This window comes from Mustelus asterias, chromosome 6, assembly GCF_964213995.1.
Source record: "Mustelus asterias chromosome 6, sMusAst1.hap1.1, whole genome shotgun sequence".
In the NCBI taxonomy this organism is placed as follows: domain Eukaryota; kingdom Metazoa; phylum Chordata; class Chondrichthyes; order Carcharhiniformes; family Triakidae; genus Mustelus; species Mustelus asterias.
In genome coordinates, this window is record NC_135806.1 from 145,868,178 (window position 1) to 145,894,220 (window position 26,043).

Genomic DNA, 26,043 nt, shown 5'->3' on the forward strand with positions numbered 1-26,043 from the left:
TGCAGCATTACCTTCCTGGTGAACACCCAGTGCAGCATTACCTTCCTGGTGAACACCCAGTGCAGCATTACCTTCCTGGTGAACACCCGCTGCACCATTACCTTCCTGGTGAACACCCGCTGCACCATTACCTTCCTGGTGAACACCCGCTGCACCATTACCTTCCTGGTGAACACCCGCTGCACCATTACCTTCCTGGTGAACACCCGCTGCACCATTACCTTCCTGGTGAACACCCGCTGCACCATTACCTTCCTGGTGAACACCCAGTGCACCATTACCTTCCTGGTGAACACCCAGTGCAGCATTACCTTCCTGGTGAACACCCAGTGCAGCATTACCTTCCTGGTGAATACCCGCTGCACCATTACCTTCCTGGTGAACACCCAGTGCAGCATTACCTTCCTGGTGAATACCCGCTGCACCATTACCTTCCTGGTGAACACCCGCTGCACCATTACCTTCCTGGTGAACACCCAGTGCAGCATTACCTTCCTGGTGAACACCCAGTGCAGCATTACCTTCCTGGTGAACACCCGCTGCACCATTACCTTCCTGGTGAACACCCAGTGCAGCATTACCTTCCTGGTGAACACCCGCTGCACCATTACCTTCCTGGTGAACACCCAGTGCACCATTACCTTCCTGGTGAACACCCGCTGCACCATTACCTTCCTGGTGAACACCCAGTGCAGCATTACCTTCCTGGTGAACACCCGCTGCACCATTACCTTCCTGGTGAACACCCGCTGCAGCATTACCTTCCTGGTGAACACCCAGTGCACCATTACCTTCCTGGTGAACACCCAGTGCAGCATTACCTTCCTGGTGAACACCCAGTGCAGCATTACCTTCCTGGTGAATACCCGCTGCACCATTACCTTCCTGGTGAACACCCGCTGCACCATTACCTTCCTGGTGAACACCCAGTGCAGCATTACCTTCCTGGTGAACACCCGCTGCACCATTACCTTCCTGGTGAACACCCAGTGCAGCATTACCTTCCTGGTGAACACCCGCTGCACCATTACCTTCCTGGTGAACACCCAGTGCACCATTACCTTCCTGGTGAACACCCAGTGCACCATTACCTTCCTGGTGAACACCCAGTGCAGCATTACCTTCCTGGTGAACACCCAGTGCAGCATTACCTTCCTGGTGAACACCCAGTGCAGCATTACCTTCCTGGTGAACACCCAGTGCAGCATTACCTTCCTGGTGAACACCCAGTGCAGCATTACCTTCCTGGTGAACACCCGCTGCACCATTACCTTCCTGGTGAACACCCGCTGCACCATTACCTTCTGCCACCTTATCTGTAACATTGCTGACTCAAACTTTTCCTGCCTCTTGCGTCTTCACCCAGGCGAATATGATCTTTGTGTCTGAACAACTCTCCCGTTTCACAGTCTCAACCCAAGATACTGGACCACTTTGGTTTGAACTTATTCCCAGTAACCACTTCTGATTACTCCCAAAGTTCCTGATGTAAACCTGATCACCCGGTTGGAACTGCCTCTCTTTGCTGTGGCAGTCGTGTCCCTCTTTCTGCTTCCCTTGTCTCCTGCTCACTGTTACTCAGATCTGGATTATCCAGGTGACACTTCGGCCTTCTCCCGAACAATTCCACTGGAGAGAGCCCGGTTGTTGATTATGGCATGATAGGAATGGTTAGATCATAAGTTCATAAGATATAGGAGCAGAATTAGGCCATTCAGCCCATCGAGCCTGCTCTGCCATTCGATCATGGCTGATGTGCTCTGCATCACCATTTTCCTGCCTTCTCCCCGTAACCCTTCAACCCATTCCCAATTAAAAATCTGTCTAACTCCTCCTTAAGTTTACTCACTGTCCCAGCATCCACCGCACTTTGGGACAGCGAATTCCACAGATTCACAACCCTTTGGGAGAAGTAGTTTCCTCTCATAGAGTCATAGAGGTTTACAGAATGGAAACAGGCCCTTCAGCCCAACTTGTCTAATACAGATAGGAAATATACAGTAAATGGCAGAACCCGTAAGAGTATTGATAGGCAGAGGGATCTGGGTGTACAGGTACACAGGTCACTGAAAGTGGCAATGCAGGTGGAGAAGGTAGTCAAGAAGGCATACGGCATGCTTGCCTTCATCGGCCGGGGCATTGAGTTTAAAAATTGGCAAGTCATGTTACAGCTTTATAGAACCTTAGGTAGGTCGCACTTGGAATATCGTGCTCAATTCTGTTCGCCACACTACCAGAAGGATGTGGAGGCTTTGGAGAGGGTGCAGAAAAGATTTACCAGGATGTTGCCTGGTATGGAGGGCATTAGCTATGAGGAGAGGTTGGAGAAACTTGGTTTGTTCTCACTGGAACGACAGAGGTTGAGGGGCGACCTGATAGAAGTCTACAAGATTATGAGAGGCGTGGACAGAGTGGATAGTCAGAAGCTTTGTCCCAGGGTGGAAGAGTCAATTACTAGGTGGCACAGGTTTAAGGTGCGAGGGGCAAGGTTTGAAGGAGATGTACGAGGCAAGTTTTTTACACAGAGGGTGGTGGATGCCTGGAACTCGTTGCCGGGGGAGGTAGTGGAAGCGGTATGGTAGTGACTTTTAAGGGGCGTCTTGACAATTACATGAATAAGATGGGAATAGAGGGATATGGTCCCCGGAAGGGTAGGGGATTTTAGTTCGGTCGGGCAGCATGGTCGGTGCAGACTTGGAGGGCCGAAGGGCCTGTTCCTGTGCTGTAATTTTCATTGTTCTTTGTCCATACTGCTCTCTTTTTAAAACCCCAAAGCTAATCCCCAATTGACCGCATTTGGCCCATGTCCCTCTATACCCATCTTACCCATGTAACTGTCTAAATGCTTTTTAAAAGACAAAATTGTACCGGCCTCTACTACTACCTCTGGCACTACCCAGACACTCACCACCCTCTGTGTGAAAAAATTGCCCCTCTGGAAACTTTTGTATCTCTCCCCTCTCACCTGAAACCTATGTCCTCTAGTTTTAGACTCCCCTTCCTTTGGAAAAAGATATTGACTCTCTAGCTGATCTGTGCCTCTCATTATTTTATAGACCTCTATTAAATCAACCCTCAGACTTCTGCGCTCCAGAGAAAAAAGTCCCAGTCTATCCAGCCTCTCCTTATAACTCAAACCATCAAGTCCCGGTAGCATCCTAGTAAATCTTTTCTGCACTCTTTCTAGTTTAATAATATCCTTTCTATAATAGGGTGACCAGAACTATGCACAGTTTTCCAAGTGTGGCCTTACCAATGTCTTGTACAACTTCAACAAGACGTCCCAACTCCTGTATTCAATGTTCTGACCGATGAAACCAAGCATGCCGAATGCCTTCTTCACCACTCTGTCCACCTGTGACTCCACTTTCAAGGAGCTATGAACATGTACCCCTCGATCTCTTTGTTCTCTAACTCTCCCCAATGCCCTACCATTGACTGAGTAAGTCCTGCCCTGGTTCAATCTACCAAAATGCATCACCTCGCATTTGTCTAAATTAAACTCCATCTGCCATTCGTCAGCCCACTGGCCAATTGATCAAGATCCCGTTGCAATTCTAGATAACCTTCACTGTCCACCATGCCACCAATCTTGGTGTCATCTGCAAACTTAATAACTATGCCTCCCTCAACTCTTTTAAATTTGCTACCCCTTATCCTAGGACCTCTCGTCCTAGAATGCCCCACAAGAGGAAGCACCTGCTCCATGTCTACTTTATCCATAGCTTTTATCATCTTGTACATTTCAATTTGATCTCCCCTCATTCTTCTAAACTCGATAGAGTATCGGCCTAAACTGCTCAATCTCTCTTCATACGACAAACCCTTCATCTCTAGTGAACCTCCTCTGAACTGCCTCCAATGCCACTACATCTTTCCTCAAATATGGGGACCAAAACTGTGGACAATATTCCAGGTGCGGCCTCACCAATGCCTTGTATAGTTGCAGCAATACTTCCTCACCTTTATATTCCATTCCTTTAGCTATAAATGCCCACATTCCATTCGCTTTCTTCATTATCTGCTGTTGCTGCACGCTAGTTTTCTGTGGCTCACGAACAAGGGCACCCAGATCCCTCTGCACTGGAGCACCCTGAAGTTAGCACTGCTGTCTCACAGCACCAGGGACCTGGGTCCAATTCTGGCCTTGGGTGACTCGGAGTCTACATGTTCACCCCAGGCCTGCATGTGTTTTCTCCGGGTGCTCCGGTTTCCTCCCACAGTCCAAAGATGTGCAGGTTAGGTGGATTGGCCTAATCGTAAACAGAGCTGCTCAAATAGATCGATATGTTATCCTGAGGAGAGAAGACATTTATGTTAAACTGGCAGGAGGAGGCCTCAGGTCCACTAAACTGGATTTAATTCATGGATACCAACAGCTTGAGCTGGAAGAAGACTTGAGGAAATTTGTCACCATTAATACGCATAAGGGGTAATTCCAGCATACAAGATTACTCTTCAGTATTTCATCTGCTTGTGATCTTTCAGTGCACCTTGGAAAGCCTGCTATAAGGGATCCCCAGAGAGGTCGTGTATCTGGACAATGTATTAATAACAGGAGCCTCACACAGAGCATATGACCAATTTAGTGGCCATTTCATTATCATCTTGCCCCTTAAAAACTGTAAAGACTGTGCGGAGTTTGCATGTTCTTCCCGTGTCTGATTGGGTTTCCTCCCTCAATCCATAGATGTGTGGGTTAGGTTGATTAGTCATGCTAAATTGACCCTTAGTGTCAGGGGGACTAGCTAGGGTAAATGCATGGGGTTATGGGAGTAGGGCCTGGGTGGGATTGCGGTCGGTGCAGACTCGATGGGCCGAATGGCCTCCTTCTGCACTGTCTATGATTCTATAAGAAGTCTCACAACACCAGGTTAAAGTCCAACAGGTTTATTTGGTAGCAAAAGCCACTAGCTTTCGGAGCGCTGCTCCTTCGTCAGGTGAGTGCAGCTCTGAAAGCTAGTGGCTAGTGCTACCAAATAAACCTGTTGGACTTTAACCTGGTGTTGTGAGACTTCTTATGTGTTTATCCCAGTCCAACACTGGCATTTGCACATTATGATTCTATAAACGATTGCCAGGGCTATTCCGCAAAGATAAAGCAGTTGAGCCGATCACATCAACACTACATTTACATCGGCACCCAGTACAAAGATGGGCCGTTCTGATGGCTGTGTACAGGTACACATTCCAACATCGGAATGAAATCAGCAGTGAGGACAGGTGTCCCTTTGGGGAGCCCAACTACAGAGGAGAAACAAGTACTCTGTACTCAAAATGACACAGTCACAGTAACATATTACAGATGAGGTGATAAACCACTTGGGTTAATGCAAAATATCACATCACAGCAGAGTTTTGGTGGGGGGGGGTGGTCGATGGGAGTTCCTCAACCAAATCACTGAGGAAAAACAACTCACAGATGACCTATTCTGTCTCTAATGTTTTTGGTTTGTTGGACCTTGCTGGGTCCAAATTGGTTGTTGTTTTTTCCATATTGGAACAGTGATTACAAAGAGAACAAAGAAAATTACAGCACAGGAACAGGCCCTTCGGCCCTCCAAGCCTGCACCGACCATGCTGCCCAACTGAACTAAAACCCCCTACCCTTCCGGGGACCATATCCCTCTATTCCCATCCTATTCATGTACTTGACATATATTTCATTGACTATAAACTGCTTTGGATATCCTGAGGTAGCATAGTGGTTTTGCTCCTGAACTGGTTATCCAGAGATTTGGATAAATGGTGTGAAGGTGAGAGTTTAAATCCCATTATAACAATTGGGGAATTTAAAATGTGTTGAATTAAATCAATCCAGAATAAGAAGCCAGTATCCCTCTAACAACAGGATTGTAAAATCCCATCTGTGCCCCTGATGTCTCTGAGGGAGAGAAACCTGTTATTCTCACCTCTCCAATATGTGAATCCAGATGCACAATATGACGGATTCTTAACGGCCTTTGCAACCTACACAATGAGGATGGGAAATAAAAGCTGGGCGATTCTGTTAATGAAATAAATATAAATGCAAATCTCTCTCCCTTTCCTGTCCTGGGAGTGTGTGATGGGGACAGTATAGAGGGAGCTTTACTCTGTATCTAACCCCGTGCTGTACCTGTCCTGGGAGTGTTTGATGGGGACAGTGTAGAGGGAGCTTTACTCTGTATCTAACACCGTGCTGTACCTGTCCTGGGAGTGTTTGATGGGGACAGTGTAGAGGGAGCTTTACTCTGTATCTAACCCTGTGCTGTACCTGTCCTGGAAGTGTTTGATGGGCATGATGTGGAGATGCCGGCGTTGGACTGGGGTAAACACAGTAAGAGTTTTAACAACACCAGGTTAAAGTCCAACAGGTTTATTTGGTAGCAAATGCCATTAGCTTTCGGAGCGCTGCTCCTTCGTCAGATGGAGTGGATATCTGCTTTCAAACAGGGCACAGAGACACAAAATCAAGTTCACGAAGGGACGACAGAGTACCCTTCGTTGTCCAGTACTTTCCCGGAGCGGAGAAGCTACGGCATCTCCTCCGGAGCCTTCAACATGTCATTGATGAAGACGAACATCTCGCCAAGGCCATCCCCACACCCCCACTTCTTGCCTTCAAACAACCGCACAACCTCAAACAGACCATTGTCTGCAGCAAACTACCCAGCCTTCAGGAGAACAGTGACCATGACACCACACAACCCTGCCACAGCAACCTCTGCAAGACGTGCCGGATCATCGACACGGATGCCATTCTTTCACATGAGAACACCATCCACCAGGTACACGGTACATACTCTTGCAACTCGGCCAACGTTGTCTACCTGATACGCTGCAGGAAAGGATGTCCCGAGGCATGGTACATTGGGGAAACCATGCAGACGCTACGACAACGGATGAATGAACACCGCTCGACAATCACCAGGCAAGACTGTTCTCTTCCTGTTGGGGAGCACTTCAGCAGTCACGGGCATTCAGCCTCTGATCTTCGGGTAAGCGTTCTCCAAGGCGGCCTTCACGACACACGACAGTGCAGAGTCGCTGAGCAGAAACTGATAGCCACGTTCCGCACACATGAGGACGGCCTAAACCGGGATCTTGGGTTTATGTCACACTATCACCCCCACAGCTTGCCTCCTGGACTTGTAGAATCTCACTGGCTGTCCTGTCCGGAGACAATACACATTTCTTTAACCTGTGCTTAATGCTCTCACCACTTACATTAACTGTATCTTTAAGACCTAGTTGGCTGTAGAGATTCGCATTCTAATCAGTATTCTGTAACTTGATTTTGTGTCTCCCTGTGCCCTGTTTGAGAGCACATTTCCACTCCATCTGACGAAGGAGCAGCGCTCCGAAATCTAATGGCATTTGCTACCAAATAAACCTGTTGGACTTTAACCTGGTGTTGTTAAAACTCTTACAGTGTTTGATGGGGACAGTGTAGTGGGAGCTTTACACTGTGTCTAACCCCGTGCTGTACCTGTCCTGGGAGTGTTTGATGGGGACAGTGTAGAGGGAGCTTTACTCTGTATCTAAGCCCGTGCTGTACCTGTCCTGGGAGTGTTTGATGGGGACAGTGTAGAGGGAGCTTTACTCTGTATCTAACCCCGTGCTGTACCTGTCCTGGGAGTGTTTGATGGGGACAGTGTAGTGGGAGCTTTACTCTGTATCTAACCCTGTGCTGTACCTGTCCTGGGAGTGTTTGATGGGGGACAGTGTAGAGGCAGCTTCACTCTGTATCTAACCCCATGCTGTACCTGTCCTGGGAGTGTTTGATGCGGACAGTGTAGAGGGAGCTTTACCCTGTATCTAATCTTGTGCTGTACCTGTCCTGGGAGTGTTTGATGGGGACAGTGTAGAGGGAGCTTTACTCTGTATCTAACCCCGTGCTGTACCTGTCCTGGGAGTGTTTGATGGGGGACAGTGTAGAGGGTGCTTTACCCTGTATCTAATCTTTTGCTGTACCTGTCCTGGGAGTGTTTGATGTGGACAGTGTAGAGGGAGCTTTACTCTGAATACAACCCCGTGCTGTACCTGTCCTGGGAGTGTTTGATGGGGACAGTATAGAGGGAGCTTTACTCTGTATCTAACCCCGTGCTGTACCTGTCCTGGGAGTGTTTGATGGGGACAGTATAGAGGGAGCTTTACTCTGTATCTAACCTTGTACTGTACCTGTCCTGGGAGTGTTTGATGCGGACAGTGTAGAGGGTGCTTTACCCTGTATCTAATCTTTTGCTGTACCTGTCCTGGGAGTATTTGATGGGGACAGTGTAGAGGGAGCTTTACACTGTATCTAACCCTGTGCTGTACCTGTCCTGGGAGTGTTTGATGGGGACAGTGTAGAGGGAGCTTTACTCTGTATCTAACCCCGTGCTGTACCTGTCCTGGGAGTGTTTGATGGGGACAGTGTAGAGGGAGCTTTACTCTGTATCTAACCCCATGCTGTACCTGTCCTGGGAGTGTTTGATGTTGGCAGTGTAGAGGGAGCTTTACTCTGTATCTAACCCCATGCTGTACCTGTCCTGGGAGTGTTTGATGGGGACAGTGTAGAGGGAGCTTTACTCTGTATCTAACCCCGTGCTGTACCTGTCCTGGGAGTGTTTGATGGGGACAGTGTAGAGGGAGCTTTACTCTGTATCTAACCCCGTGCTGTTCCTGTCCTGGGAGTGTTGGATGGACATGAAGTGGAGATGCTGGCGTTGGACTGGGGTAAGCGCAGTAAGAAGGAGGGAGCTTTACTCTGTGCTGTACTTAACATTGGAGTGTGTTTGAATAGGATAGTATATGTATTTAATTTAATATTTTGTTTTTCAGACAGTCCCTGCTTTTGAATGTTGATCACACAGGCTCTGCTGACTCTTCTGTCTCTGAAAGTGACCCAATGAGGCAGCGGTTCTCTCTGGCAGCTCATCCCCGTTTACCCTACCTCATTGTATCCGATGGCTACATGTTTACTGTGCTGCGTTTTGCAGAGAATTATTCTGCGCGGTCTGTCCTGAAGACCCTTCTGCTAAAGGTCACCCAGGATCTCGATGATGTACAACACTTACTGATGAAGTCGGAGGTAAGGAACTAGTGGCAATCTTAAATACCGAGAGAGAAGCAAAATAATGGATGCTGGAAATCTGCTGGAAATCTTAGCAGGTGAGGCAGCATCTGGGAGAGAGAAACAAAGGTAACGTTTACAGAATTGTGAAATCGATATGGTAAAGAAGGAGGCCATTTGACCCATTGTGTCTGCACCGCCTCTCCAAATGAGCATCATGACTGAGTGCCCCCCGTACCCCCCCCGTACCCCTGTCCATCTAACACCCTCTCGAATGCCTCGATTGAAGCTGCCTCCACCACACTTCCAGGCAGAACATTCCAGACCCAGGCCACTCGCTGTGAAAAAGTTTGTTCTCGCATCTCAGTTGCTTCTTTTGCAAATCAGTTTAAATCTGTGCCCTCTCATCAACAAAGAACAAAGAAAATTACAGCACAGGAACAGGCCCTTCGCCCCTCCAAGCCTGCACCGACCATGCTGCCCGACTGAACTAAAACCCCCTACCCTTCCGGAGACCATATCCCTCTATTCCCATCCTATTCATGTATTTGTCAAGACGCTCCTGAAAAGTCACTACCGTATCTGCTTCCACTACCTCCCCCGGCAACGAGTTCCAGGCACCCACTACTCTCTGTGTAAAAAATGTGCCTCGTACATCTCCTTTAAATCTTGCGCCTCGCACCTTAAACCTGTGCCCCTAGGAATTGACTCTTCCACCCTGGGAAAAAGCTTCTGACTATCCACTCTGTCCATGCCTCTCATAATCTTGTAGACTTCTATCAGGTCTCCCCTCAACCTCTGTCGTTCCAGTGAGAACAAACCAAGTTTCTCCAACCTCTCCTCATAGCCAATACCCTCCATACCGGGCAACACCCTGGTAAATCTTTTCTGTACCCTCTCCAAAGCCTCTACATCCTTCTGGTAGTGTGGTGACCAGAATTGAACACTATATTCCAAGTGCGGCCTAACTAAGATTCTATAAAGCTGTAACATGACTTGCCAATTTTTAAACTCAGTGCACCGGCCGATGAAGGCAAGCATGCCGTATGCCTTCTTGACTACCTTCTCCACCTGCATTGCCACTTTCAGTGACCTGTGTACCTGTACACCCAGATCCCTTTGCCTATCAATACTCTTAAGGGTTCTGCCATTTACTGTATATTTCCTATCTGTATTAGACCTTCCAAAAATGCATTACTTCGCATTTGTCCAGATTAAACTCCATCTGCCATCTCTCCGCCCAAGTCTCCAACTGATCTATATCCTGCTCTATCCACTGATGGTCCTCATCGCTATCCGCAAATCCACCAACCTTTGTGTCGTCCGCAAACTTACTCATCAATCCAGTTACATTTTCCTCAAAATCATTTATATATATTACAAACAGCAAAGGTCCCAGCACTGATCCCTGAGGAACGCCACTTGTCTCAGCCCTCCATTCAGAAACACACCCTTCCACTGCTACCCTCTGTCTTCTTTGACCGAGCCAGTTTTGTATCCACCTTGCCAGCTCACCTCTGACCCCATGCGACTTCAGAATTGCAGGCGGCTGGGCTGCCCTGCCATGATTTACCCTCAAATTGCATCCTTTACTTTTACATTCTCTAGTTTAGAGTTTATTAAAGACAGATTATTCATGGAAGGCTGGATGGGGAAGGTGAAGTCGCATGGGATCAGAGGTGAGCTGGCAAGGTGGATAGAAAACTGGCTCGGTCAAACTGTTGAATGAACACCGCTCAACAATCACCAGTCAGGAGTGTTCTCTTCCTGTCGGGGAACGCTTCAGCAGTCAAGGGCATTCAGCCTCTGATCTTCGGGTAAGCTATCTCCAAGGCGGCCTTCATAAGACAATCCCTCTGTACCAGGGATCATCCCAGTGAACCTTCTCTGAACTGCCTCCAATTAAATATCTTTCCTTAAATAAGGGGACCAGAACTGCTCCGGTACCTTATACAGTTGCAGCAAGACCTCCCGACTCTTACACTCCAACCCCCTTGAAATAAGGACCAACATTCCACTAGCCTTCCTGATTACCTGCTGCACCTGTTTGTGCGTGGAGGTTATTTCTGGAATTACCCAGGATTTAGACTAGGTTTTAATCTGTCTCATATTCTCTGGGTAATAAGAACATCGGAACTAGGAGCAGGAGTAGGCCATTCAGCCCCTCGAGCCTGCTCCGCTATTCAATACAATCATGATCTCAGGTACCCAGGTAAGAACTATTGCAAGTGTCGAGCTCAAAGTTGGAGACATCAGCACTGGCTCTCGGGGAGGTGGGACATTGCCCGTCGGAATTTGAAACTACCAGGAAGTTTCTATGGCGTTCCATGTATCAGGAATTCCGCAGGGTCTCAACAGGTGCCTCAGTCGCTCATCTCGCCTCTGATGATCCAGAAGATTTAGTCTAGAATGTTCCCTCTAATCCTGTTCACTTTGATATTTTACTCTTGTACAGAAGCTTATCAGATGCCCTTTGGAAATGCACATTAAACTTCGATCAGGGCTCCCCAGCCATCCCACCATGCCTGAGAATGTCTCTGAATTAGTCAGTATGACCTGATTTACTACGCCTTGCTTATTCTTTGGTGTAATCTGTCTGTTCTACTTGCAGAACAAAGATGTGAAGTTACAGCCCATGTCTTCCCTAAAACGAAGTGTCCTGCAGGGATGGGATACACAGGGGTCCGGATCATGGATGTCCCCTTCCTTCTTACAGGATGAGACACCAGCAAATGACCAGGTACAACTCATATCAGCACAAGGTTGCTGTCCAGTGGCATGCGTGGATCTATCTGCGAGCTCTTCACTCCTGTTAATATCACCTTCCAGTATTTGAGCAAGTGTTATTGCCCGGGTTCAGTTCAGTTCTGGCCTTGGGTCACTGTCTGTGCCGAGTCTGCAAGTTCTCCCCGTGTCTGTGTAGGTTTCCTCCGGATGCTCTGGTTCCCTCCCGAAAGACATGCTAAGGTCTCCCTCAGTGTACCCGAACAGGCTGTGTGGCGACTAGGGGATTTTCACAGTAACTTTATTGCAGTGTTAATGTAAGCCAACTCCTGACACTAATAAATAAACTAACTTAAAAATGGGATTGACTCCGACTCGCCGTTAGCACTGGGACCAGGGAGCTAACGCAGCCCTATTTCTGGCACAACATGGATACTGCGGAATTGTCATTTACACTTCAATCACAGCTTGTGTGGGTTGTTATAACTCTGGAGAGGGGATCATTGCCGTATCACTCACTCTCTTTCAAGCAGGAGGTGAGAATGAACCCTGAGGACATACTCACATTGTTGTAGTTTAAACTATCGAATCCTTTAACTCCTTATTCTCTAGTCTGGAAACAATTTGAAATGATAATGGTTCTCACAAAGCCTTTCCATTTTCACACTTTCACATATCACAACCAATCAAACCTCAAATTTATAATTAAGCATCATAAATAGTTTTCATTGATTAGCAAGATAACCTGATGTGGGCATTTCCCAGGATTCTTACAACATGGGCAGTTGAGAATTATGAACTGTTACTGTGGCACTGGGGTAAGACTAGGCCCAGACCAGATCAGGAACCGCAGGTCTCCTTCCCCGAGGGGAAATGAGTGAACGGGTGATTGTCGAGCGGTGTTCATTCAAACGGATGAATGAACACCGCTCGACAATCACCAGGCAAGACTGTTCTCTTCCTGTGGGGAACACTTCAGCAGTCACGGGCATTCAGCCTTGGATCTTCAGGTAAGCGTTCTCCAAGGCAGCCTTCACGACACACGACAGCGCAGAGTCACTGAGCAGAAACTGATAGCCAAGTTCCGCACACATGAGGACGGTCTAAACCGGGATGTTGGATTTATGTCACATTATCAGTAACCCCCACAGCTTGCCTCCTGGACTTGCACAATTTCACAAGCTGTACTGTCTGGAGACAATACACATCTCTTTAACCTGTGTTGAATGCTCCCTCCACCCACATTGTCTGTACATTTAAGACCTGGCTGGCTGTAGAGATTTGCATTCTAATCAGTATTCTGTAATTTGATTTTTGTGTCTGTGCCCTGTTTGAGAACAGAGACCACTCCATCTGACGAAGGAGCATTGCTCCGAAAGCTTATGGTATTTGCTACCAAATAAACCTGTTGGACTTTAACCTGGTGTTGTGAGACTTCTTATTGTGCTTACCCCAGTCCAACGCCGGCATCTCCACTTCAATCAGATAGCCAGTTACCTATCCAATCGGCCAACTTTCCCTCTATCCCACACCTCCTTACTTTCATCATAAGCCGACCATGGGGGACCTTGTCAAACGCCTTTCTAAAATCCATGTATATGACATCAACTGCCCTACCTTCATCAACACACTTAGTTACCTCCTCAAAAAATTCTATCAAATTTGTGAGGCACGACTTGCCCTTCACGAATCCGTGCTGACTATCCGGGATTAATCCGCATCTTTCTAAATGGTCGTAAATCCCATCCCTAAGGACCTTTTCCATCAATTTACCAACCACCAAAGTAAGACTAACGGTCTATAATTACCAGGGTCATTTCTATTCCCTTTCTTAAACAGAGGAACAACATTCGCCACTCTCCAGTCCTCTGGCACCATCCCCGTGGACAGTGAGGACCTAAAGATCAAAGCCAAAGGCTCTGCAATCTCATCCCTTGCCTCCCAAAGAATCCTAGGATACATTTCATCAGGCCCAGGGGACTTATCGACCTTCAGTTTATTCAGAACTGCCAGTACATCCTAGAACATAGAACATAGAATAGTACAGCACAGAACAGGCCCTTCGGCCCACGATGTTGTGCCGAGCTTTATCTGAAACCAAGATCAAGCTATCCCACTCCCTATCATCCTGGTGTGCTCCATGTGCCTATCCAATAACCGCTTAAATGTTTCTAAAGTGTCTGACTCCACTATCACTGCAGGCAGTCCATTCCACACCCCAACCACTCTCTGCATAAAGAACCTACCTCTGATATCCGTCCTGTATCTCCCACCACGAACCCTATAGTTATGCCCCCTTGTAATAGCTCCATCCACCCGAGGAAATAGTCTTTGAACGTTCACTCTATCTATCCCCTTCATCATTTTATAAACCTCTATTAAGTCTCCCCTCAGCCTCCTCCGCTCCAGAGAGAACAGCCCTAGCTCCCTCAACCTTTCCTCATATGACCTACCCTCCAAACCAGGCAGCATCCTGGTAAATCTCCTCTGCACTCCTTCCAGCGCTTCCACATCCTTCCTATAGTGAGGTGACCAGAACTGCACACAATATTCCAAATGTGGTCTCACCAAGGTCCTGTACAGTTGCAGCATAACCCCACGGCTCTTAAACTCCAACCCCCTGTTAATAAAAGCTAACACACTATAGGCCTTCTTCACACCTCTATCCACTTGACTGGCAACCTTTAGAGATCTGTGGATATGGACCCCAAGATCTCTCTGTTCCTCCACAGTCTTCAGAACCCTACCTTTGACCCTGTAATCCACATTTAAATTTGTCCTACCAAAATGAATCACCTCACATTTATCAGGGTTAAACTCCATTTGCCATTTTTCAGCCCAGCTTTGCATCCTATCTATGTCTCTTTGCAGCCTACAACACCCCTCCACCTCATCCACTACTCCACCAATCTTGGTGTCATCAGCAAATTTACTGATCCACCCTTCAGCCCCCTCCTCTAAGTCATTAATAAAAATCACAAAGAGCAGAGGACCAAGCACCGATCCCTGCGGCACACCGCTAGCAACCTGCCTCCAATCCGAAAATTTTCCATCGACCACCACCCTCTGTCTTCGGTCAGACAGCCAGTTACCTATCCAATCGGCCAACTTTCCCTCTATCCCACACCTCCTCACTTTCATCATAAGCCGACCATGGGGGACCTTATCAAACGCCTTACTAAAATCCATGTATATGACATCAACTGCCCTACCTTCATCAACACACTTAGTTACCTCCTCAAAAAATTCTATCAAATTTGTGAGGCACGACTTGCCCTTCACGAATCCGTGCTGACTATCTCGGATTAATCCGCATCTTTCTAAATGGTCGTAAATCCCATCCCTAAGGACCTTTTCCATCAATTTACCAACCACCGAAGTAAGACTAACCGGTCTATAATTACCAGGGTCATTTCTATTCCCTTTCTTAAACAGAGGAACAACATTCGCCATTCTCCAGTCCTCTGGCACCATCCCCGTGGACAGCGAGGACCCAAAGATCAACGCCAAAGGCTCTGCAATCTCATCCCTTGCCTCCCAAAGAATCCTAGGATACATTTCATCAGGCCCAGGGGACTTATCGACCTTCCGAACATCTATTTCCTCCAGTCTATTAGCCTGTAACACCTTCTCTTCCTCAAAAACATGGCCCCTCTCCTTGGTGAACACTGAAGAAAAGTATTCATCCATCACCTCGCCTATCTCTACTTACTCCACACACAAGTTCCCACTACTGTCCTTGACCGGCCCTAACCTCACCCTGGTCATTCTTTTATTCCTCACATAAGAGTAAAAAGCCTTGGGGTTTTCCTTGATCCGACCCGCCAAGGACTTCTAGCTCTCCTAAGCCCCTTTTTCAGCTCGTTCCTTGCTAACTTGTAACCCTCAATCGAGCCATCTGAACCTTGTTTCCTCATCCCTACATAAGCTTCCCTCTTCCTTTTCACAAGACATTCCACCTCTTTCGTGAACCATGGTTTCCTCACTCGGCCATTTCCTCCCTGCCTGACAGGGACATACCTATCAAGGACACCCAGTATTTGTTACTTGAAAAAGTTCCACTTTTCATGAGTGCCTTTCCCTGACAGTTTCTGTTCCCATCTTATGCCCCCTAATTCTTGCCTAATCGCATCATAATTACCTCTCCCCAATTATAAACCTTGTCCTGCCGTACGGCCCTATCCCTCTCCATTGCAATAACAAAAGACACCGAATTGTGGTCACTATCTCCAAAGTGCTCTCCCACAACCAAATCTAACACGTGGCCCGGTTCATTTCCCAGTACCAAATCCAATGTGGCCTCACCTGTTGTTGGCCTATCCACATATTGTGTCAGGAAACCCTCCTGCACACACTGCACAAAAACTGCCCCATCCGAACTATTTGACCTACAAAGGTTCCAATCAATATTTGGAAAGTTAAAGTCCCCCATGACAACTACCCTGTGACCCCCACACATATCCATAATCTGCTTAGCAATTTCTTCCTCCACATCTCTATTACTATTTGGGGGCCTATAGTAAACTCCTAACAACGTGACCGCTCCTTTCCTATTTCTAACCTCAGCTCATATTACCTCAGTGTGCAGATCCCCCTCGAAATGCCTTTCCGCAGCCGTTAAACTATCCTTGATTAACAATGCCACTCCTCCACCTCTTTTACCAGCTTCCCTACACTTAGTGAAACATCTATACCCCGGAACGTCCAACAACCATTCCTGTCCTTGTTCTACCCACGTCTCCGTAATGGCCACAACATCATAGTCCCAAGTACCAATCCACGCCCCAAGTTCATCTACCTTGTTCCGGATGCTCCTTGCATTGAAGTAGACACACTTCAACCCACCTTCCTGTCTACCGGTACCCACCCTTGACCCTGATACCTTCCCCAATACCTCACCACCCTCAACTGCCTTATTACTGCCTTCCCCCTCCTTTCCCTCCCCTTCTGAGCTGCCGGGCCGGACTCTGTGCCGGAGGCACGGCCACTGTTGCTTCCCCCAGGTTGGCTGCTCCCCCCAACAGCACTCAAACAGGTGTACTTATTGTTAAGGGGCACAGCCACTGGGGTACCCTCTAGTACCTGTCCTTTCCCCTTCCCCTTCCTAACCGTGACCCACTTGTCTGCCTCCCGTGGCCCCGCTGTGACCACCTGCCTGTAATTCCTATCTATCACCTCCTCATTCTCCCTAACCAGACGAAGGTCTTTGAGCTGCAGTTCCAGTTCCCCAACGTGGTCCCTTAGGAGCTTCAGCTCGACGCACCGGGTGCAGATATGGACGTCCGGGAGGCTAGCTGACTCCAGGACCTCCCACATCCGACACCAAGAACCACAAACTGGCCTCACACTCATAATTCCCCCTTCCTTCAAATAGCACAGGAAACAACTACCCTGCCCCGCCCGTTTCCGCCTAAGCCCGTTGAGCCAAAGCCCTTCAGCCTTCACTCTGCTCCCTCTCACTCCGCTGCCCACTAACAACACTGCCCGCTGGATAGTGCGGCCTGCTTTTTAAACCTCATGCGCACGACTGGCTGACTTCAGGCACCTGCGCAGTGTTAAAAAAAAAAGAAAAACCCTTCCCAGACTACTCCGCGGCCCCCTTCTGGATTACAGTTTTAAAAAAAACACAAAACAAAAAATTATTTTTTAGGAGGAATGTTGGCCAATGCATTGAACAAAGAACAGTACAACACAGGAAACAGGCCCTTCGGCCCTCCAAGCCTGTGCTGCTCCTTGGTCCAACTAGACCATTCGTTTGTATCCCTCCATTCCCAGGCTGCTTATGTGACTATCCAGGTAAGTCTTAAACGATGTCAGCGTGTCTGCCTCCACCACCCTACTTGGCAGCGCATTCCAGGCCCCCACCACTCTCTGTGTAAAAAACGTCCCTCTGATATCTGAGTTATACCTCGCCCCTCTCACCTTGAGCCCGTGACCCCTCGTGATCGTCACCTCCGACCTGGGAAAAAGCTTCCCGCTGTTCACCCTATCTATACCCTTCATAATTTTGTACACCTCTATTAGGTCTCCCCTCATTCTCCGTCTTTCCAGGGAGAACAAGCCCAGTTTACCCATCTCTCCTCATAGCTAAGACCCTCCATACCAGGCAACGTCCTGGTAAACCTTCTCTGCACTCTCTCCAAAGCCTCCACATCCTTCTGGTAGTGCGGCGACCAGAACTGGACGCAGTACTCCAAATGTGGCCTAACCAGCGTTCTACACAGCTGCAACATCAGACTCCAGCTTTTATACTCTACACCCCGTCCTATAAAGGCAAGCATACCATATGCCTTCTTCACCACCTTCTCCTGGGAGGAATGTTGACCAATGCAAAGAACAATACAACAGAGGAACAGGCCCTTCGGCCCTCCAAGCCTGTGCCGCTCATGTGCCCACTAGACCATTCTTTTGTATCCCTCTATTCCCAGTCTGTTCATGTGGCTATCTAGATAAGTCTTAAACGATCCCAGCGTGTCTATCTCAATCACCTTGCTTGGCAGTGCATTCCAGGCCCCCACCACCCTCTGTGTAAAATACGTCCCCCTGACATCTGTGTTGAACCTTGCCCCCCTCACCTTGAACCCGTGACCCCTTGTGTTTGTCACCTCCGACCTGGGAAAAAGCTTCCCACTGTTCACCCTATCTATGCCCTTCATAATTTTATACACCTCTATTAGGTCGCCCCTCATCCTCCGTCTTTCCAGGGAGAACAACCCCAGTTTACCCAATCTCTCCTCACAGGGGAGTGTTTAAACTAGATTTGCAGGGTGGTGGGAACCAGAGTGCCAGAGCAGATAGTGGAGCAGGGGTAAAAAGACAGGTTAGTTCAAGCAAAATCACAAATGGAAGGGTAGAGTGTGGTGGAAATAATTTTTTGAGGTGTGTCTATTTCAATGCCAGGAGTATTGTGAGGAAGGCAGATGAGCTGAAGGCGTGGATAGACACATGGAAATATGACATTATAGCCATGAGTGAAACTTGGCTACAGGAGGGGCAGGACTGGCAGCTCAATGTTCCAGGGTTCCAATGTTTCAGGCGGGATAGAGGCAGAGGGATAAAAGGTGGGGGGGTGGCATTGTTGGTCAGGGAAAATGTTACAGCGGTACTCAGGCAGGATAGATTAGGGAGCTTGTCTACAAAGGCCCTATGGGTGGAGCTGAGAAACAGGAAAGGTATGACCACATTAATGGGCTTGTATTATAGACCACCCAATAGTCAGCGAGAATTGGAGGAGCAAATCAGCGGAGAGATAGCTGACAACTGCAAGAAACACAAAGTTGTGAGAGTAGGGGATTTTAATTTTCCACATATAGATTGGGACTCGCGTATTGTTAAAGGTTTAGACGGGGTAGAGTTTGTAAAATGTGCTCAGGAGAATTTTCTACATCAGTATATAGAGGTGCCAACTAGAGAGGATGCGATATTGGATCTCCTATTGGGAAATGAGTTAGGGCAGGTGATGGATGTGAGTGTGAGGGAACACTTTGGATCCAGTGATCATAATGCCATTAGTTTCAACCTGATCGTGGATAAGGATAGATCTGGTCCTCAGGTTGAAGTTCTGAACTGGAAAAAGGCCAAATTTGATGAAATGAGAAGGGATCTGGGAAGTGTGGATTGGCACAGGCTGTTCTCTGGTAAGGATGTAAATGGAAAGTGGGGGGCCTTCAAAGGAGAAATTTTGAGAGTGCAGAGTTTGTATGTTCAAAGAACAAAGAACAGTACAGCACAGGAAACAGGCCCTTCGGCCCTCCAAGCCTGTGCCGCTCCTTGGTCCAACTAGACCAATCGTTTGTATCCCTCCATTCCCAGGCTGCTCATGTGACTATCCAGATAAGTCTTAAACGGTGTCAGCGTGCCTGCCTCCACCACCCTACTTGGCAGCGCATTCCAGGCCCCCACCACCCTCTGTGTAAAAAACGTCCCTCTGATATCTGAGTTATACTTCGCCCCTCTCACCTTGAGCTCGTGATCGTCACCTCCGACTTGGGAAAAAGCTTCCCACTGTTCACCCTATCTATACCCTTCATAATCTTGTACACCTCTATTAGATCTCCCCTCATTCTCCGTCTTTCCAAGGAGAACAACCCCAGTTTACCCAATCTCTCCTCATAGCTAAGACCCTCCATACCAGGCAACATCCTGGTAAACCTTCTCTGGACTCTCTCTAACGCCTCCACGTCCTTCTGGTAGTGCGGCGACCAGAACTGGATGCAGTACTCCAAATGTGGCCTAACCAGCGTTCTATACAGCTGCATCATCAGACTCCAGCTTTTATACTCTATACCCCGTCCTATAAAGGCAAGCATACCATATGCCTTCTTCACCACCTTCTCCACCTGTGTTGCCACCTTCAAGGATTTGTGTTTCTATACTCCTGATGACTCTGCCATTTATTGTATAACTCCTCCCTACATTATTTCTTCCAAAATGCATCACTTCGCATTTATCTGGATTAAACTCCATCTGCCACCTCTCCGTTCCTGTCAGGATTAAAGGCAAAGTAGATAGGAAAAAGGAACCTTGGTTCTCGAGGGAGATTGTAACACTGATTAAGAGGAAGAGAGAGTTGTCTGAAATGTACAGGCAGCAAGGAACAGATCAGATGCTCGAGGAGTATAAAAAGTGTACGAAGCTACTTAAGAGGGAAATCAGGAGGGCTAAAAGAAGACATGAGGTTGCTTTGGCAGACAGAGTGAAGGAAAATCCAAAGAGCTTCTATAGGTATGTTAGAAGCAAAAGGATAGTGAGGGATAAAATTGGTCCTCTTGAAGACCAGAGTGGTGGACTGTGTATGGAACCAAAAGAGATGGGGGAGATACTAAATGGTTTTTTTGCATCCGTATTTACTGAGGAAACGGGCATGGAGTCTACGGAAATAGGGCAAACAGGTAGGGAGGTCATGGAACCTATACAGATTAAAGGGGAGGAGGTGCTCGCTGTCTTGAGGCAAATCAGAGTGGATAAATCCCCAGGACCAGACAGGGTATTTCCACGGACCTTGAGGGAAGCTAGTGTTGAACTTGCAGGGGCCCTGGCAGACATATTTAAAATGTCAGTATTCACGGGGGAGGTGCCGGATGATTGAAGGGTGGCTCATGGTGTTCCGTTGTTTAAAAAAGGTTCCAAAAGAAATCCGGGAAATTATAGGCCAGTAAGTTTGACGTCGATGGTAGGCAAGTTATTGGAAGGTGTGATAAGGGATAGGATCTACAAATATTTGGATAGACAGGGACTTATTAGGGAGAGTCAACATGGCTTTGTGCGTGGTAGGTCATGTTTAACCAATCTATTAGAGTTTTTCGAGGAGGTTACCAGGAAAGTGGATGAAGGGAAGGCGGTGGATGTTGTCTACCTGGATTTCAGCAAGGCCTTTGACAAGGTCCCTCATGGGCGGTTAGTTAGGAAGGTTCAGTCGCTAGGTATACATGGGGAGGTAGTAAATTGGATTAGACACTGGCTCAATGGAAGAAGAGGGTGACCTGGTGTTGTTAAACTTCTTTCAATGGAAGAAGCCAGAGAGTGGTTGTGGAGGATTGCTTCTCTGAGTGGAGGCCTGTGACTAGTGGTGTGCCGCAGGGATCGGTGTTGGGTCCATTGTTGTTTGTCATCTATATCAATGATCTGGATGATAATGTGGTAAATTGGATCAGCAAGTTTGCTGATGATACAAAGATTGGAGGTGTCGTGGACAGTGAGGAAGGTTTTCAAAGCTTGCAGAGGGATTTGGATCAACTAGAAAAATGGGCTGAAAAATGGCAAATGGAATTTAACGCAGACAAGTGTGAGATATTGCACTTTGGAAGGACAAACCAAAGTAGAACGTACAGGGTAAATGGTAGGACTCTGAAGAGTGCAGTTGAACAGAGGGATCTGGGAATACAGGTACAGAATTCCCTTAAAGTGACGTCACAGGTGGATAGGGTCGTAAAGAGTGCCTTTGGTACATTGGCCTTTATAAATCAGAGTATCGAGTATAAAAGTTGGAGTGTTATGGTAAAGTTATATAAGGCATTGGTGAGGCCGAATTTGGAGTATTGTGTACAGTTTTGGTCAGCTAGTTACAGGAAGGATGTAAATAATGTTGAAAGAGTGCAGAGAAGGTTCACAAGGATGTTGCTGGGACTTGAGAAGCTGAGTTACAGAGAGAGATTGAATAGGTTGGGACTTTATTCCCTGGAGTGTAGAAGATTGAGGGGAGATTTGAGAGAGGTGTATAAGATTTTGATGGGTATAGATAGAGTGAATGCAAGCAGGCTTTTTCCGCTGAGGCGAGGGAAGAAAAAAACCAGAGGGCATGGGTTAAGGGTGAAAGGAGAAAAGTTTAAAGGGAATATTAGGGGGGGCTTCTTCACGCAGAGAGTGGTGGGAGTGTGGAATGAGCTGCCGGATAAAGTGGTAAATGCGGGGTCACTTTTAACATTTAAGAAAAACTTGGACGGGTTCATGGATGAGAGGGGTGTGGAGGGATATGGTCCAAGTGCAGGTCAGTGGGACTAGGCAGAAAATGGTTCGGCACAGACAAGAAGGGCCAAAAGGCCTGTTTCTGAGCTGTAATTTTCTATGGTTCTATAGCTAAGACCCTCCATACCAGGCAACATCCTGGTAAACCTCCTCTGCACTCTCTCCAAAGCCTCCACGTCCTTCTGGTAGTGTGGCAACCAGAACTGGACCCAGTATTCCAAATGTGGCCTAACCATCGTTATATACAGCTGCAACATCATATGCCAACTTTTATATTCTATGCCCCGTCCAATAAAGGCAAGCATGCCATATGCCTTCTTCACCACCCTCTCCACCTGTGCTGCCACCTTTAAGGATCTGTGGACTTGTACACCCAGGTCCCTCTGTGTGTCTATACTCCTGATGGTTCTGCCATTTATTGTATAGCTCCCCCTTACATTAGATCTACCGAAATGCATCACTTCGCATTTATCTGGATTAAATTCCATCTGCCATTTCTCCACCCAATGTTCCAGCCTATCTATATCCTGCTGTATTCTCTGACAATGTTCATCACTATCCGCAACTCCGGCAATCTTCGTGTCGTCCGCAAACTTACTGATGACACCAGCTACATCTTCCTCCAAATCATTTATATATATCACAAACAGCAGAGGTCCCAGTACAGAGCCCTGCGGAACACCACTAGTCACAGACTTCCAACCGGAAAAAGACCCCTCCACTGCTACCCTCTGTCTCCTGTGGCTAAGCCAGTTCTCCACCCATCTCGCTAGCTCACCTTTTATGCCATTAGATTGAACCTTTTGCACCAGCCTGTCATGAGGGACTTTGTCAAACGCTTTACTAAAATCCATATAGACGACATCTACGGCCCTTCCCTCATCAATCGTTTTTGTCACCTCCTGAAAAAACGCAACCAAATTTAAGAACATAAGAAATAGGAGCAGGAGTAGGCCATCTAGCCCCTCGAGCCTGCCCCGCCATTCAATGAGATCATGGCTGATCTGAAGTGGATCAGTTCCACTTACCCGCCTGATCCCTATAACCCCTAATTCCCTCACCGATCAGGAATCCATCTATCCGTGATTGAAACATATTCAACGAGGTAGCCTCCATCACTTCAGTGGGCAGAGAATTCCAGAGATTCACCACCCTCTGAGAGAAGGAGTTCCTCCTCAACTCTGTCCTAAACTGACCCCCCTTTATTTTGAGGCTGTGCCCTCTAGTTCTAGTTTCCTTTCTAAGTGGAAAGAATCTCTCCACCTCTACCCTATCCAGTCCCTTCATTATCTTATAGGTCTCTGTAAGATCCCCCCTCAGCCTTCTAAATTCCAACGAGTACAATCCCAATCTACTCAGTCTCTCCTCATAATCAACACCCCTTATCTCTGGTATCAACCTAGTGAACCTTCTCTGCACTCCCTCCAAGGCCAATATATCCTTCCGCAAATAAGGGGACCAATACTGCACACAGTATTCCAGCTGCGGCCTCACCAATGCCCTGTACAGATGCAGCAAGACATCTCTGCTTTTATATTCTATCCCCCTTGCGATATAGGCCAACATCCCATTTGCCTTCTTGATCACCTGTTGCACCTGCAGACTGGGTTTTTGCGTCTCATGCACAAGGACCCCCAGGTCCCTCTGCACAGCAGCATGTTGTAATTTCTTTCCATTTAGATAATAATCCAATTTGCTATTATTTCTTCCAAAGTGAATAACCTCGGATTTGTCAACGTTATACTCCATCTGCCAGATCCTCGCCCACTCACTCAGCCTGTCCAAATCTCTCTGCAGACCTTCTACACCCTCCACACTATTCACTTTTCCACTTATCTTTGTGTCGTCTGCAAACTTTGTTACCCTACACTCAGTCCCCTCCTCCAGATCGTCTATATAAATGGTAAATAGTTGAGGCCCCAGTACCGATCCCTGCGGCACGCCACTAGTTACCATCTGCCAACCAGAAAAGCACCCATTTATTCTGACTCGCTGCTTCCTGTCGGATAGCCAATCCCCAATCCACGCTAACACCCTACCCCCAACTCCGTGTGACCCAATCTTCTTCAGCAACCTTTTGTGAGGCACCTTATCAAATGCCTTTTGGAAATCCAAAAACACCGCATCCACCGGTCCCCCTCCGTCAATCGCACGAGTCACATCTTCATAAAAATCCAACAAGTTCGTCAAGCACGACTTTCCCCTCATGAATCCATGCTGCGTCTGCTTAGTTGAATCATTCTTATCCAGATGGCCTGCTATTTCTTCTTTAATGATGGATTCCAGCATTTTCCCAACTACAGACGTTAAGCTAACTGGCCTGTAGTTACCCGCCTTTTGTCTATTTCCTTTTTTAAACAGCGGCGTAACATTAGCCGTTTTCCAATCCACCGGCACTACCCCAGAATCCAACGAATTTTGATAAATAACCACTAACGCATCCGCTATTACCTCTGACATTTCTTTCAATACCCTGGGATGCATTCCATCCGGGCCCGGGGACTTGTCCACCTTCAGTCCCGTTAGTCTACCAAGCACTGCCTCCCTGGTAACATTAATTACAATTAAATTTGTGAGGCATGACCTCCCTCGTACAAAACCATGCTGTCTATCGCTAATGAGATTATTCCGTTCTAAATGCGCATATCTCCTGCATTAGGACGGATGTTGGCCAGCGCATCAGGAGGAATGTTGGCCAATGCATTGGGAGGAATGTTGGCCAATGCATTAGGAAGACTTGCTGATCTTCCAGCAGTGCAGTGGAATCTTCAATATCCACAGGAATAGTCAGATAGGATGTTTCAAACTAACCAGAGCAGAACAGTGATCATGTACTGCTCTGGAGTTCTCGTCTCGGCTATGTTCTGAGGCCTATATTGGGACTAATGAGAGGTTTCTATTCAAATCCTGTCACTATCCTTTCACTCGCTGTTGCTGATGGAGTTTTTGTCTGTTTGCTGTAGTTTGATTTATTTCTCTTTTGCAGGCTGATGAAGATGAGGATTCGGCTGATGCTACTCCCTGCCTTACTCGTTACCCCAGGTTTCCCAACTCTGATCCTGGCACCATGGACCAGGGCCACTTGGAGTTTGCCTCCATGTTCGACACCCTCCATGCCAAGCAGGAGGAGCCAGCAAACCATCATGAGGCCAAACTCAGACAGATCCAGAACAGCTTGTTGACAGCCTGGAGCATGGTGGTATCTGTTAAGGGTATGGAGGGTAAAGATCTGCTCCTTCAGTACACGGTACGGGCCTTCTTGCAGTTCGCCCGCCTTCTCCCATTTGCCCCAGCCACTCTCCCAAGCTCAGTCATAAAACTGAAGAACAAGCTGGTGAAGAAAGCCCTGAGGAGGAGCCCTGGAATTTATAGGACATTACAGCTCTTGCGCTACTGTCTAACTGTCCTGAACTGGGATGGGGTGTATAAGCATTCACTACCACATGCAGTGAAACTCTCAGCAGACATTGTGAAGTTAATTCTTTCTCAGAAATTTGGGCCAGCCTCATTCTCTCACTCACTTCTCATCAGCCTCTTGGCACTTAAGCTGGCGTCTGTACATCTGGACACAGTGTACTCCCTCCAAACCCAAGGCTTCTTGCACTTTCCATGGGACACAGCGTCCGATTCTATCCGAGTGCCAGTAGCTCCCAAGAAAAAGTGTTCTCTCCTCACCTTTCTGCAGCTTCCATCTCAAACTGTGCAAAGAACCCAAAAGCCATCACACAGGTAGGTGCAAGACTCATTGATCAATGTAGACCTTTTTCACACAGGAACACCACTCAATCATAAAGGGACTCATTCAAGGGACAGTTGAA

The 26,043-nt window shown here is 47.6% G+C and overlaps 1 protein-coding gene across 9 annotated transcripts in view; it reads left to right on the plus strand.

The window, feature by feature from the left end:
• The first annotated feature begins 8,808 nt into the window (after positions 1-8,808).
• Positions 8,809-26,043, plus strand: part of LOC144495195 (ciliogenesis and planar polarity effector 1-like) — a 216,085-nt gene continuing 198,850 nt past the window's right edge. For all 9 annotated transcript variants that reach the window (XM_078215234.1, XM_078215228.1, XM_078215235.1 and 6 more), the window contains exons 1-3: positions 8,809-9,055; positions 11,649-11,777; positions 25,212-25,954. In XM_078215234.1, the coding sequence (XP_078071360.1) occupies positions 8,873-9,055; positions 11,649-11,777; positions 25,212-25,954 (1,055 nt within the window). In that variant the 5' untranslated portion in view covers positions 8,809-8,872. The remainder of the gene's footprint in view (positions 9,056-11,648; positions 11,778-25,211; positions 25,955-26,043) is intronic.